Genomic DNA, 14,879 nt, shown 5'->3' on the forward strand with positions numbered 1-14,879 from the left:
ATCAGGACTTCAAGACTAAGCATACACATAGCAGAACGGCCCCGCGATCGTGCTCTGTGCGTCTTTGATGGTGATATTTGGTTTGCCAACATATCCTACACTCAGGACATCGTCAAGAGTAGCATTACGGCTTGGCGGGTTGTTCAGGAAAGTCATGGTTCCGGCAATAGTATTCGGCCTGTTTCTTAGATCCAGGGCTTGCCACGTCCACCATACTCGATCGATCATGGCGTGATGGAAATAGAAAGATGGATCTGCTGGTGAGTTGAACCTGCGGTGTGGTCAATATATGATCTATGCTGAAGACGAAGAATAATCCAAGGATAGGAATAAGGTAAACAAAGCCGGTTGTAACATACATATCCATTCCAGAGTCACCGCCAATAGTGTAATGACCTCCACTGCAGATTTGGAAATACGAAGTCAGTTTATGTCTCACATGCATTTAGTGTAGGCAGAACTTACTTGTGGACGCCCATGACTCCTAGGGTGAAGTTCTGCATCTTGTTCTGGAAGCTAAGGATGTCAGGGTAGTTCGTAATAAGGTCGACAACCATCTCGTCTCGTGTCTCGTTGGAGGCCTGAGAATTGATATCACGACTAAGACAACGAGGGTTGTAGCCCAGACCATCGGCTTGTGGGTTTGGTGGTACACCCTTCGCGGTCGTTTGTATGGGACCTAAATTGATTTTCCAACTGCTTGTGTTAGCCCGCTGCCATTCTGATTCGGATCAGGGGAACATACTCTTTGAACGGGCCAGACTTGATGCAGCCTCCACCGTTCGCCGAGTGGAAGGTGACCATGCAGCGCACCTCGTTCGGTAGGCACCAAGATCCTCGTCCAGCGACGTACTCTCCGTCACCCGAAATGCTGGTCTTGCTGCCGTCGAAGAGGGGCGATGCGAGCGGATCCTTTGCCCATCTTGACCAGTTGTTGTACGGGAGATAGCCCTTGTATCCGCACTCGTTGCGTAGAGCTTGTTCGTAAGCCCAGATGTAGTAGCGGTGCCAGCTGAGGAAGTTTCCCTGAGCACATCAGCCACGTGCATATGGTCGTACCTGACCGACGTACCGTTCCATGAATACTCATCGTTTGCAGAATGTGGGTAACAATGAAGTCATCAAACCGGCTCCTTGCACCTGAAGCTATTGCTGCCGGTGTTTTTGCCGGTTTCTTGCCCAGACACTTGACTGCATCGATGTAGTTGAGCTTCTGACTTTCCGATAAAGTTGACCTGAACTTGCATAAGTTGAGCCGTTTCGGACAGACTGATTGTACTGCTTACCATTCTTGTCGAACAGCAACATTCTTCAATGTGCACTTTCCCGCGTCTGGGTATCCATGTTGAGCCACATTGAGCGAGAGTTTTGCCAGTGCTTGAGCAGCAAGGGCGTCGTTTCTTAAAATAGCGGCACTAGTGCCACCACAGAATACAGCTAATGCCAAAGTTGTAGCCTTCATGTTAAGAGGCACGGATGACAAGGTACTGGATAACGTCTTTCCTGGATGTTGTGGTACCGACAGACATAAACATAACGTTCGAGCTGACCGACTTTATGTTCGCAGCGAGTCAGTGTCCTTTCTAGATCTTAGACTTGTACGTACAGCTTTCCAGTGGAGGTTAAAGCTATGTAGGTAGCCTTGGAACTTACGCATTAGCCGTCAGCTGTTTTGATCTCGAGAAGCCCTAGAGGAGCAAAAGTTGCCCTCTCGAATCCCTGTGGATTCTCTAGCAGTAGTGTTCCCTGTACAGGAACTAACGGCTCGGAGGTATATCACCGCGGTTGGGGACAGGCCCAAGACCTTGGTGGCGCCGTCTAAATGCGATAGCGTTCGGGGGCGGATCGGGTAGGTGGGACGTTGTGGGACGTTCCGTGGCGCAGTTTCCCATGAACGGCGCCATGTAAGAATATCAGATATGATGAGGGACGGTTACGCCACATCATCCCAGGAGAATGTTGTAGCAAGGACGCTTGGGTCTTTTGCACTCTCCTCTTGACACTCGTTATGTTGCACCATGGGATGTATCCAGGTAGTTTTACAGCAATTTCCCAGCCGCAAGTTTTCGTTGTGGTCACTCGTGGAAGCTCATCCGAGATGGTTGCTGTGTCGCAAGCACGCATACAAGAAACGAACCGAGAGACGTTTCTGCAGCAAGTGGCGTTCGTCTGCAAGGGGCGCCCTTTGCCCAGCTGGCGTCTATAATCTGCCGGTGGTTCATCTGCAATATCGCAAAGAGACAATGATCTCCGCTGTATAATATGATTTTGGAAGGATGGATGAGACAAACATACTGTGGCTACTGCTACACGCGGGAGGACTCGTCGTAATTGCGGGAAATTTACTCAGGTAATTAGATAGCTCATCACGTCAGAGCTGGCCGAGGTTGGGTAGTAGCTTGGCTGTGTGATATTTCTCTCGCGCTCTCTCGCCTACAGCTGAGGTATCTGTCCTTGCACATCCTACTGCTTACCGTGCGAATCTAGTCGGTAGCGAAAGCTGGTATGATAATCCGAGACGGGTCGCTTAGATCATACAGACCACCTCACGGCAAGGTAGTCATTCCTGCACAAGGCCTGTGATTGGCAGATCACCGATATGTATTCCACAGTGAATACACCAAATGTCCTATCAGGGGATCTCAAGATCCACGCCACACGCCCGGTTCTCTACAGCAGGATTTCGAAGATTCAAGGGACTAAATACACTGTTTCCTGCCGAGTAGCGAAAGAGCACCTTGTGATAACATTACAAGAGGAAGGCTAATATGTTACGCGGATTGGCCACCATCTTCATCCTGCGCGAGGTGCTGTGCCACGCCCAAGTCGTGGTACATATGGTCTGCTACACGTCTGCGTATACCGGGCTGGTTACGCATTTATCTTTCTTGTTTTGTAGCCCATACACTAGTGTTTTCTTCCCCCTATCATCATGAGCAACCTCCCCCCCCCATCTCAGATGCAGATATTGCGTACAGCAATGCCTCGAGTCTAATGGTCCAGGCAGGTACCGTTTTTGGGATCGCTTTGATAATAACTCTACTACGCTGCTATGTACGCCTGGTCATGCTCAAATCCTTCGGCAAGGATGATTGGACCATCATAGTCTCTATGGTGCGCGGAACTGCTCGAACGTTCTATCTATGACACACTGCTGACTATGCATTACAAAGATCTTATCAACTATAGCTTTTGGTTGTTATGTTGCGGAAGTGCCCTTAGGCCTTGGGAAACATCTTGCCGTCATACAGATGGATCAACCTAGATATCGACAACTACTCAAAGTCCGCTTGGTTCATCAGATCTGTGTCACTGCAGGTGTGACAGTGGTCAAGATTTCTGTGAGCTACATGCTTCTGAGGTTAGCTGTACAAAAGAGTCATGTGTACTTCCTGTATAGTCTGATCGTGTTTCTGGTTGCTTTCATTATTGCTTGTACTGGAACGCTTGGTATGTTCTCTCCCTGACAAGCCACAGAACAAACTGACAGCCTTGCAGTAAGTTCTTTTTCTACCAAGAACAGCATATGAAGGAGCACACCACTCCTCAGGGAATTGAAGAGCACTAACAAGTTGCCACTTCCAGGTTTTTATGTGCCTCCCAGTAGCAGCTATATGGGATTTTAGGCTTCGTCCGCCACCCATGGGCACAGGCTGCGCGTTATGTCTAAGTGTTAGTACCTTTAGTCAGATTGCTCTTTTCAACTCAAGTAAGTCTTCTACACCAGAGCCGTATGAACCTTTGCTAATTTTCTATAGTCGTCAACATCGCTACCGACTTCTTGCTCGCCCTCCTGCCTATTCCGGTCATATTCAGTCTTCAAGTTCGAATCCGCATCAAAATTATGCTCGCTCTCGTCCTCTCGCTCGGTATATTTGCATCTGTTGCTGGGATAATGAAGGCCCATGTAAGCAAAACCATTTTGAACGACCCCGAACGCTTCGTGCATGACACATTCTCCATGTGGAACTTCATCGAGCTTGATGTCGGTATTTTGGCCGCCTCTTTGCCTACGCTCAGGCCTCTGTTCAATCGCTTTCTTGAAGCTGCGCGATCAGCCGTACAGAGTCAGTCTACCACAACACCACGATTCAGCTTCCGAGAACCTGGATTGTTAGGATATGCGAAGCAAACAGATGAGTTTGGCGAAGTACTCGAGTTAGGGCAATATAAGGCTGGATGCGAAACGACGGTCAGGGTCTCATCACGACCGCCGGAAGGTCACGATGCGCGTTCCTGGCGTGTTGACGAAGCGCATAATTCTGAGAGTGTCATGCCAACCATTCATAGTTGTGTGAGCCACTCGAAGGATATTCTGGTGACCAAAGATATAAGTGTGAGTTAGATGGCTGGCATAAATCATTCGAAATTGAAGACGAAAGCGCCACTCTCACCCTAGATGATGTTCAGGATGACGTGAGTGCCAACTCAATCGCAGTCTTAACGAAACGACCACCTTCGCTTGCACCTAATTGATTCCCGTCATCCAACCACTCTCGGGTAAGCAGGCGATACCTGCTTCTGTCCCAATTCACCTGACGCTTTTCATCAAATTTTCCGACTGGATCATGTACACCAAACTGAGGCTGTGTTCATCGTCAGGTATGTGTCTGAGCCCGTCTGCCGTGCCGTAGACATGCGATAAGTGAGGCGAAAATCGTTGCTGCAGGAGCAAGGAAGGCGGCAGATTTCAGTTGCCGAAGGAAGCGCCAAGCACGCTCATCGCATCGCGCACTTGGAGTGCTTGCAACGAATACCCCACTATAGATTTTATGTGTTGTCGTATCAGAGTCCTGGGTGCCACAGATTCTTCTTAGCGAGATGAAGATGTCATGTTGTCAGGCGATGATGACCACGAAAGCCGGATGTCGCTTGCTGTTGCATGGCATGCTATCTCCGCTACGAGGCGCTAGAGAAAGCTTGGCATCGTGTAGCTGACTAGAGCACTCGACTTCTCGTGTCACAATCATTACTACGCCTTAGAAAAGGAATTAAGGAACCGTACTCAATATAGTTTGCTGCCTGCAGCTACGCGCATATTCAAAGAGAATATTCTCATCTAACGAAAGCACCACCTCCGCTCGCGCCTAGCTGATTGCCCGTCATCCAACCACTTTCAGGCAAACAGGCGATACCTACGATACCTGCCACCTCCTCGAGCGTACCCGGCCTACCACCAATCTCGTCCGCTAATCTCAGAGTTTCTTCGCTGTCCACTCCTGGTCTTTCTTTTGCTAGCGGGATCAATGCGTTGTACATTCTTAACGCTTGCTTCGGCGCCTCCGGCAGCCCGTTCAAAAGACCCGTATCCATAGGACCAGGGCTCACACTGTTGACAGTTGCGCGCTCAGCGAGTTCACGCGCCCAAACACGCGTCATAGCCTCTATCGCACCTTTTGTGCCGGCATAGGACGTCTGTTGGATCAGACCCCATGTCGTAGTCGCGGAAGAAATGTTGACGATCCTACCAGACCTGTCGTGTGGAAGGTAGGGAAATGCGGCTTTGATGAGAAGCGCAGGAGCTTTGCAGTTGATATTGAAGGTTTGGTCCCATAGCTCTACGTCAAGTTCTTGGATAGGTTGCGCATTCACGACCGCAGCATTGTTGATCAGTATATCGATCTGGAACGAGGGTGTGGCTGTGGGGTTCGTGAAAACAGCCTTTGCCGCATTGACGATGGTCGCGGGAGCGGAAGGGTCGAGGAGATCGGCGCGTACGGGTAGTGCGGTGATATTGTATGTTGTGGAGAGATGATTTGCCAACTCCGCTGCGATCTTGTCGGAGCTCGATGTTGCATAGTTGATCACAACGTTAGCACCGCGCGAGGCGAAGTGTGTGGCAAGTGCGGCGCCGAAGCCTAGACGTAAGTCAGTTTCCCATTCACTGGTATGTATTCACATTGCTCAGGAGAGGAGTATCATTTCATGATAGGACGTACTTCGCGAAGCGCCAGTAATGATGGCAAGCTTGCCTTCGAAGACTCTAGGTGGTGACATAATTGGACCTTCTAAGTTCTATGGTATGTATCACGGGTATGCGACCTATTCAAGTATCCAAGGACGAAGTACGTGTACAACGCCCACCGCTTGCGCGATACCGGTAGCGCGGGGAACCCTTGACTTCTTCAAACTCTAGGGTCTGTGTAGGAATGCCTGGTAGTGGAGACTCTTATTTCATGATGTGGGTCTTACACTAAATTTCCCGAAGTAGCGCCTGACGTGCACAACTATACCGAGCATCAGAAGACTATATCAATCGAGGCAGTATTGCGATGGTATCTGTGTTGGCGTTTTCAGGTGATTGAGGGGCTACAGGAACTAACGCGAGAGTCTTTCCGTATCGTTGGAAGTCACATTCTTCCTGACAGCAGCGTGCGTGGGGGTGTGGATTCGTTCAACGGACCTGGACGCTCACCAACATCAGGCAGTTCTCCACCACATCCCCGTCCATAAAGCACTTGGCGATGTACAAATCCTTGTACAGGACAATTCTTGAAACAGGACTGCAGCACATACGTAGGAGGGTTTTTCCGGTCCACCGCCTTGCACAAAAGTCTGGACTCGGTCTTGAAAATGCATCAGTTCGTTCGGAAATGATATGGGAGCACCATCCAGACAATGCTCGACCACTCAAAGAACAAATCCATGGACCATATCACGCTCAACAATATAGAGCTCCAGCGAATTAGCTCTCCGAGGCTGGTACGATATGAGATTGCTGTGGAGAGTGTGTTTCCTGAGCATCAATAGATCCAAAAGCATCGGACATGTGTCGAACCGGGAACTACTGCAGGCGGACGACAGTCCCGGTACTAAGAAGCCTCTGCCGCTCTACCGCCCCGTTACCGTTATTAATATCAAACTTGCACGGCCTCAAGCGGTCATCGTGTCCCAGAGATTCGGAGCCGCGACGATCACAGCCTAATCCGGGGTGTTGAAAGGCTGGGGGGCGAGCGTTCTGTGGATGAGCCAGTGGCGCTCCTTTCTCCAGCTTTTGTTGTGTACTTCTTATTGTTCTGCATGCCCGGTGCTTGCGCTGCGTGGATTCGGTGAACCTTATTGTCCTTCTCTTCGATTCAGTCTTTCCTGAAGGTCAAGCAAGGCCATGGCGCCACCGACATCTCGCGATATGGCCCTAGCGGTCTTGATCCCATTACCATTCGACATCGTATCGACCATCTTACGGTTCTGGATCCGTTACAAAAGGAAAGCATGGGGACCAGATGACTGGGCTATGTTGATCAACTTGGTGAGCATTACGGATATCAAGGCTCAGCATCTACTGACATCAGCCTAGCCGTTCTGGTCGGTGAGTACCATAGCCACAATCGCTATGGCTTGGAGTGGCGTTGGTCAGTACGATGGCTCTTTGAGCGAGTATCAATACTCTAATTCTTTAATGGTATGTCGCAGTCTTCACTCGCCTCGACCAGACTTGTTATTGAGAAGACGAATTAACAACGAAAAGTGGTTCTACATTTTCCAAGAGCCGTGGTGCTTCACTCTCATCGCGATCAAGTGCAGCATCGGATTTGCCTTGATTCGAATCGCAAGCGGCAAGAAATGGATCGAGATGGTCATCTACACATGCATGTTGTCTTGTGCGATCATTATGGGCGGGACGGGAATGTACCTTTTCTTCCAATGCTCGCCCGTACAGTATGTTTTGCGGTTCTCGTTTTGAAAACGCTGGAAGCTAACGAAGAGACAGAAAGAACTGGTATGTTAATATGCCAGGGGCATGTAAAGAGCGCACTATTCAGACGGCACTTTCGTACGCCGTCGCCGTGGTGTCGATATCAACGGACTGGATCTTTGCGACTCTACCCATATTCCTACTTTGGGATGTACAACTAGACTGGCGAGTCAAAAGCTCCGTGATAGCCATGCTTGGTCTAGGAGTCTTGTAAGTGGATTTGCAATTTTGCGCAACAGTGCTACCTGACCATGCCACTGACATATACACGACAGCGCCTCAATTGCTCCAATCGTGCGTCTTAAGTTTCTCATTGGCTTGAACGATCCGAACAGGCTTCTACAGAATCTCGGCGAGATCCTCGCCTGGGCTTGCGCCGAGATGAATGTCGGCATGTTTGTCGCCAACCTGCCCGCCTGCCGTCCCATACTCACCAACCTCATCTCGCACTTTTCGTCTTCGTTCCGAAGCCGGTCTGGAGCTTCACGCAATTATGGCTCGTCGAAGAAGCCATATGCCCGTGGCTCACTGCGTGGTGGCGATCCCGCATCGAAACACTGGATGGAGCTTGACGAGCGACCAGAGAGCACTGGACTGAACAACCATCTGGGCAATAAATCCAAGGATGTGGGTGTCGAGACAAAAATCTATGGTTAGTAAGGTCACCGGACAAACTGCGTGTGAGACGCCTACTGACATCTTACTCCAACTTTCAGGTGACTTGGATGAAATCAGCAATATAAGCTCTGAACGTGATGACGGAAGCCAGAAGCGTATTGTCAACAAGCGACCAAGTGGCGATGGCATTCAGGTTAACGTTCAGAAAGACTTCAAAGTCGAGATCACTAGCGGGAAACAGTTACCACCGTTGCCTAGGCTGCGGTCGGAACCAGTCTGAGCCGTGGATGTTGGTCTTCATTTGTGATAATATAAGCTAGAAATGTAGAGTATTATCGCAAGCAGGCATAGTTCCCATCTCCTTCCTTGTACTCAGTTAACCTGAAAGACATTCGAGATCAATACCCGTGCTTCTTCAACTCCTCCTCAGTCCACTCCCACAACTTCTTCCGCAGCCCCTCATCTCTCGCGTGTCCACTTCCCGAGCCCTTCTTTCCTACAGGCATGTAAAACGCGCCATTCTCCAGATGGTCCTTTGCAGTTGTGGCACACCATGTCGTGTTCAACGCGCCACCTTCAGGGCCCTGGTAATGACCCGGCAGTATCATGCCCACTAGTCCATATATCCATAGCCCGACCTTCAAGAATACGTTCGAGCGCAGGTTGTTGAAGAGGTCTGTCAGAATAACACCAGGGTGTAGAGACACAGATGTTATCGTAGGGTATTCGAGGGCAAGGGAGCGAGCGAAGAGTATGTTCGCTAATTTCGAGGCGCCATAGCGACGCCATGTGTTTTCCTTCTCGAGCGCTCTTTGGTCGAATTCAATGCCTTTGGATACGGCAAGACGTTCGCCCATGCTGCTCAGGTTCACGATCCTGACATCGGCGCCGGATTGCTTTGCCGTATCTAGCATTGTCGGGATAAGGAGCTTTGTGAGCAGCGCGTGGCCCATGTGGTTGGTGCCGAATTGTATCTCATAACCCTCTTTGGTCGTGCTATATGGGGACGCCATGATACCAGCATTGTTAACGAGTAGATCAAGTCGCGATTCCTGGCTCTTGAACGTCGATGCTGCGTCTGCGATGGAAGAGAAGGATGTCAGATCGAGTGGTAGATGCACGATTTCGCAGGCATTCGGGACGCTGGTCTTGATGTCGGTGATAGCGTCGCGGGCTTTGGACTCGGTACGAGCGGCGAGGTATATGCGCGTAGGGTTATGGGCAGCGAGGTATGCAATGGTTTGTTTGCCTAGCCCAGCGTTACCTGCTCGTAAGTCAGAACAATGGTATGACAGCGCTTGGTAGACATTGGGAGATACGTACCACCCGTGACCAAGATGACCTTCCCCTCTAGGCTCCCAATATCCTTGGATGGGTCGAAAGACTTCCCCATGTTGATGCGCTTTGTTTTCTCACAAGATGCGAGTATGACGAAGTTGTATCCGTTCAACAGCAGCGCAAACAGACGGTCTGCGATATGGCACAAGATATAGAAGATGCCCCTTCACGTTGGTCCGGGACGCGTACTTTGTTGTGGCTGTTCGTTCGATAGAGATGTAGTCTCAGACTCCGTGGATATCCTGTTGGTCGCCTCCCACTGGGATCGGGAGCATAGTTGGCCTACTACGTACGTACCAGTTGACGGAGCGGTCCGTTCGCGGTGCTTTTGTCGCGAAAATGCCGAGGTCGAAAGCGCGCTATGACGTCTTTCATCGGACGCGTCTCGTTAACCCTTTGGGTCCTGTCTACAAGTCGAAAGTGATTCATAATTTGATATCCACGCGTGAAGGCGATGTGGATGCAACGTGCGGGTTACCAGCGCGAGTATGTTATGTCGTGAGGTGCTTACTACACAGTGGGTAGGTACCAGCTAGTGCTTACGGCTTCCCAGCATGCACGCCAATAGTAAGAGATATAGGTAGACAACATGTTCATAAATATACTTCAAATGGGCTATCACTATGCTAGAAGTCTAAGATGTAAGCCAAAATAAATGAAAATGCCCCCAGACCTGCTCTGTTGATGCGGTCCCTACGCCATTATCCTCCCCTCGAGCTAGAAAGTCCTGCTCTAGGATTACTCTGGAATTTCTCATAAGGGTTATTTGCAGTTGCCAGTTCTTCGTCGGAATCAATATCATGCACTACCACGTAATCACGACGCGTCGGAGCAGTGGATGCTTTTGCTGCGGGCATGGCTGGAGCAGAAGGTTGCTTTGCAGAAATAGGTTTGGCCTTGAAAGAGGATAGAAGATTCTGTCGTTCACCTTCGAGCTCGTTGTCAATTGTCAGATCGATGTCCTCTTTGTACTGGGCAGGAGTAGGGCGTGTAACGCTTTTTCGCTTCGGCTGATTTGAAATTGGCGCGACTGGAGCCTTAGCTGGGGATGCGATGACGCCCTCCCACTGCTTGTCTGTGTGAGTTGGCGCAAACGCACCGCGACTTGTAGGATGATATGATATCACATTTGGAGGTTGTGATATCGCGAAAGCGTTGTGTGAGCCTTGGGCCATCTCAGCAATATGATTGGGTATTGAACAGAGTTGTGTTGACTGCTGCATAGGAGCTATTGGTGTACGATAGTCGCCAGATCCTGAGATGCCAGTCTTTAGGACCTGCAGGTCCTCAGGCTCTGTTGTGAAAGGTGTGTGCACGTTGGACTTCTGTGGATCTTGCAATTGCGTTGGAGGTATGTGGTGTTGGTGGTATGCTTGGGGAGCTACATTCGACAAGTATGAGGCTGGAGCCAGGGAAGCAGGTGCAGGACCAGTTCGCTTTCGTTTTGACGTAGCGATGTGTGATTGTGACTCCTCCTTCACTTTCACTGGACTCCGCGGTGGCAAGGTGGAGACTTGTTTTTTCGCAGTTGCTCTTTTTCTTGCAAGGTAAGGTGGCGAAGACACGGTTGCTGTTGCTTTCGCGGCGCCAGAAGACATCAACTTTGAGGCCTGATCCTGCTGGTTTCGATCCACCGTAGTGCCATCTACCGCGCCTCGGATGGCCTCCAGGTTTTCGACGAAGTCCCAGACAAATTTCCAAACCGTCGTATTCAAGCGAAGATCCTTGAACTTCTCACGAAGCGCCTTTCGAAGAGTTCTGATATCTCCAAGCAGTAGTTCGTTGGTACGTGTTTCCGAGTACATCGAGATAAGAACGGTTGCTGCTACCATCTCGATGGGCGCGAACGTTTGCACACCACTCAGATGCTTGTCAGCATTTGTAAAAGTGTCTGAATCTCGCTCTATAAGTTCTCTTAGAGTAGTCCAGACGCTCGCAAGATGTGATTTGATAGCATCATCTACAGCACCAGTGTTGCTCAATAGTTTGGGTAGTGCGTTGTAGTTCGTCTTTAGAACTGGTAGACCATTTGCAGCAGTGGGATGCTTGACTTCGATGATTTGGCTAAAGCAGGACAAGGTGATTTGAAAGTCTTTTGCTCGGGCTCGATCCTTCATCAAGGCGTAGATAGCCGGAAAATCATCGACGAAAAGTTTCGCCAACTCTTGCCATGGGCCCTGCTTCGCGCGCATCTTCTCGGCCACTGTAAGTTGAACACCCATCTGCACTCTAGCAAAAAGATCTTCTTCTTGTTCCTGAGTAAGATCTGTGAATTGGAAGGCGACAAAATCTTTGTCCAAGAACATCTTTTGCGCTTCCAAAGAGAGCACTCTCTTGTGTTTGGTGCCAGGAGTCTTGCAAAACCACCTAAGACTGTCAGTGAGTCACTGTAGGACAATGTTTGGGCTGTCTACCATCTCTCGCCTTTATGATCATGGCAAGGAATCATACCCTTTACGAATGCCCTAATAGAAGACAGACGCTGCTTGCCATCCACACAAACAAGAGTATCGCGTGGTGTACTACCATCCGTGCCAGCACTCCGCTTCTTATTCAGAATGATGGGCGGGATGTAATAGTTCTCTATACGATCGTTAGCAAGCTGATCTGGCTTTGACGTTGCTTGGAAACTATACCCATCAAAGAATTGATCAGACCTGTCATACGCTCGGCTACCACTGTCAGTGTGCTTCTGTGATGACCAAACTGGATGTGCTTACCTGTCCAGACAACTTCACGTTGATATTCTGGATCAACGTCAATGACGCCGCTGTCGAGTTCCTCTGACAAATTTTAGCAGTGCTATCTGCGTCTATTCATCTAGGTTTAATTGGTACTGATCAGATTCGCCAAACTTCGCATATTGACGTTCGGCTGCGGTAATTGAGGGCGAGGTTTGTAACCGCCCTCATGATCACTGTCGCTGTCGCTTCCCGCAAAGATGTTGTCATCAGTTGCGATGTGTGTTGTCATTGTTACCGACTTCCATAAGTGTACAACCCTGGCGTGCTAGGGTAGAAGTACTGTATCGAATCACACGGACCACACTGACGTAGCATCAACTAGCCTTGAATTGAGCTTATGTAAGCTATCTCTAGCTCAAAGATGCTAGCTAGATCGGGAGTAGTCATAGAGCTGCCACCTCCACTTTCGCAGTAGATCAGAGAGTATGCATGCCAGGAGTGAGGTGCTCGCTTTGTATCAACACATGAGGACTTCGGCTGCAGCACATGCATATGAAAATTTCCTTCTGCAAACAGATTTGTTGGGTTCTTGCATTAGCGGCCAATCGCTGGTACAAACAGCCAACGCCTGCCCATCTCTCCACGCTCAGGTGAGAGTATGGCAAGATGAACTATATGCTGACCTTGATGTTCAACTGCTTTGCGGCCTCGCGGACCTTATCCGCATCCACATTTCTTATCTCATCAGGCACCATCTTTCCCTCGAAAGCGCCTCCGGCCTCTGCAATCAATGTCTCTAGTCCATCTCCACTGGCATATGACCAGAACCTCACATACCTATCCACAAACTCGACTGCCACCTCTGTGCCTGCTGGTATAAATGCCGTCTCGCCCGCCCTGACCAAATGTCCTGCCTCGCCATTCACCGTAAGCGATATCGCACCATCTAGGACATGATACACCTGGTGTACCTTCTCGAACATAAACCCCTTGCTCAGCACTGAGTTCTCCAACTCACTCCCAGACTCAATACTAGTGATAGCAAAGTTACCCGAAGGTCCCTTACTCTGCTTCATAGTAATGAACGGTCTGGACAGAACTCCCTCAAGCAAGAAGCATGGCCCAGTATTCGCTTTCAGGAAATACGCTTCCTGATCCTCGGGCAGGACACACTCTCCTTCCTCGAAATCTGCCACCTCCGCACCCTGGAACTGAGGTTGGAAGACAACATCGAACCGTTCTTTGATCTCACGTATCTTGGGTCCAAATACTGCTCCCGTATTCCTATTGTCGAACTCATCGCATAGTACGCCTTGGTAATCCTCTCCTACGAAACGGAAGAAGTCAACCCAATCTCCCGGCGTTACCAGACCCATTGATTCATTTGGACCTTGGTCTAGTAATTGTGGTTGGTGCACCACGCCCGGTGGAACGTACGCGAAATCACCTGGGTAGAGAATCCGACATTTATCTCCAGCCCAGATCTTCAACCGGCCTTTTGTGCACATGAATACGTCGTGGGCATGATTATGGTAGTGGAAACCTGGAGGGTCGGCTAGGACGCCGTCTTGGCCGAAGACACTCATGGTGCCGTCGGTTTCGGCTGCCGAGCACATAATTCGGAAGACTGCTTTTGTGCCAGGAATTGTTATGTGTTCGCCCATGTGTGAGGGAAGGAGGTATGGTGTCGGTGCGCCGGCGGGGAGGCGGACGCGTGGTAGTGTGGACATTTTTGTTTCTGACTTGGCAGGAGATGAAGAAGGTATAGCGGAGTCATCGCGTGTAAGAATGGGGAGCGATACGGCAGCCGTGTTCGCCATTATGGAAGATGCTAAGATGGTCGCTACTTAGGTGGAAGTATACGGGAAGGACGGCTGTGGGCGAGTAGTAGAATAGAAAGGATTCGGTGTAAAGCGGCACAGCAACCTTTATATACTTACCAGGTAAACACTTATCCACACGTAGATCTCTATGTACCCATGGAACTACTCATTCAAGCATAGCAAAACATCGTCTGACCATACGTACTTTCTCCACACTCCCATCTGCCGACACCCCAAGTCCTGTAGTGCTCCGCCTATTACAGAATGGCCAGCAGAGCTCATTTTCCGCTATGTGCCTTCGGATCAGGTCGGAAGCGGCAGATTTTTGTCTCCGACAGCAATCAAGCCTCCGACTCGCGGTGTAAAAGGTGCCTGAGATACTACAGGTATCCTAGTTCATGCCGGGCGCATAGCTCCGCCAAAGGGAAGCGCAACAATACCTGCTCAACTATGATATCTTTACCATGTGCATTAGCACTGTTCTCCAATAGGCTCTTTGGAGTCATCAAAAAGGGTAAGATGCTTGTGTTTTGACAAGGAATAGTGAGACACATCTAGCTAGTAGCAAGCACACTGTAGGGCTGCAACACTCTGCTGACCCCGCAATAGCGCGATTCCGCTCGGTATGTGGAGAAAGCTTACCGATGATGTACCTTGCTCCGCCCTAACTTTACTGGTAGTCGGCAACACAATAAGATCCGCCGCCTGTAAAACAGCGGA

At 49.8% G+C, this 14,879-nt stretch overlaps 6 protein-coding genes across 6 annotated transcripts; 1 reads left to right on the plus strand and 5 right to left on the minus strand.

Moving 5' to 3' along the window:
• Positions 1–15: 15 nt before the first annotated feature.
• Positions 16–1,462, minus strand: GT037_005801 (di-copper centre-containing protein; the record flags this gene model as incomplete). The annotated part of the gene is made up of 6 exons (XM_038930848.1): positions 16–271; positions 360–401; positions 466–696; positions 746–1,026; positions 1,073–1,235; positions 1,287–1,462. 6 exons carry the CDS (start codon positions 1,460–1,462, stop codon positions 16–18), a joined length of 1,149 nt encoding a protein of 382 aa, XP_038786537.1.
• A 2,123-nt stretch (positions 1,463–3,585) lies between these two features.
• GT037_005802 (uncharacterized protein) lies at positions 3,586–8,594 on the plus strand (the record flags this gene model as incomplete). The annotated part of the gene is made up of 8 exons (XM_038930849.1): positions 3,586–3,709; positions 3,759–4,113; positions 7,093–7,249; positions 7,298–7,402; positions 7,469–7,659; positions 7,712–7,906; positions 7,972–8,348; positions 8,413–8,594. Coding segments are annotated over 8 exons (1,686 nt in total), but the record flags the coding sequence as incomplete, so codon positions are not given.
• Positions 5,056–5,997, minus strand: GT037_005803 (3-oxoacyl-reductase; the record flags this gene model as incomplete). Its single annotated transcript, XM_038930850.1, has 2 exons — positions 5,056–5,858; positions 5,940–5,997. The coding sequence occupies 2 exons, from the start codon at positions 5,995–5,997 to the stop codon at positions 5,056–5,058; spliced, it is 861 nt and encodes a 286-aa protein (XP_038786539.1).
• A 118-nt stretch (positions 8,595–8,712) lies between the features above and the next one.
• GT037_005804 (uncharacterized protein) lies at positions 8,713–9,707 on the minus strand (the record flags this gene model as incomplete). Its single annotated transcript, XM_038930851.1, has 2 exons — positions 8,713–9,578; positions 9,638–9,707. The coding sequence occupies 2 exons, from the start codon at positions 9,705–9,707 to the stop codon at positions 8,713–8,715; spliced, it is 936 nt and encodes a 311-aa protein (XP_038786540.1).
• A 646-nt stretch (positions 9,708–10,353) lies between these two features.
• Positions 10,354–12,625, minus strand: GT037_005805 (uncharacterized protein; the record flags this gene model as incomplete). The annotated part of the gene is made up of 5 exons (XM_038930852.1): positions 10,354–12,019; positions 12,067–12,235; positions 12,289–12,324; positions 12,373–12,435; positions 12,490–12,625. The coding sequence occupies 5 exons, from the start codon at positions 12,623–12,625 to the stop codon at positions 10,354–10,356; spliced, it is 2,070 nt and encodes a 689-aa protein (XP_038786541.1).
• A 382-nt stretch (positions 12,626–13,007) lies between these two features.
• GT037_005806 (uncharacterized protein) lies at positions 13,008–14,156 on the minus strand (the record flags this gene model as incomplete). Its single annotated transcript, XM_038930853.1, has 1 exon — positions 13,008–14,156. The coding sequence occupies one exon, from the start codon at positions 14,154–14,156 to the stop codon at positions 13,008–13,010; it is 1,149 nt and encodes a 382-aa protein (XP_038786542.1).
• Positions 14,157–14,879: the final 723 nt, after the last annotated feature.

Source organism: Alternaria burnsii (assembly GCF_013036055.1).
Source record: "Alternaria burnsii strain CBS107.38 chromosome Unknown 732, whole genome shotgun sequence".
In the NCBI taxonomy this organism is placed as follows: domain Eukaryota; kingdom Fungi; phylum Ascomycota; class Dothideomycetes; order Pleosporales; family Pleosporaceae; genus Alternaria; species Alternaria burnsii.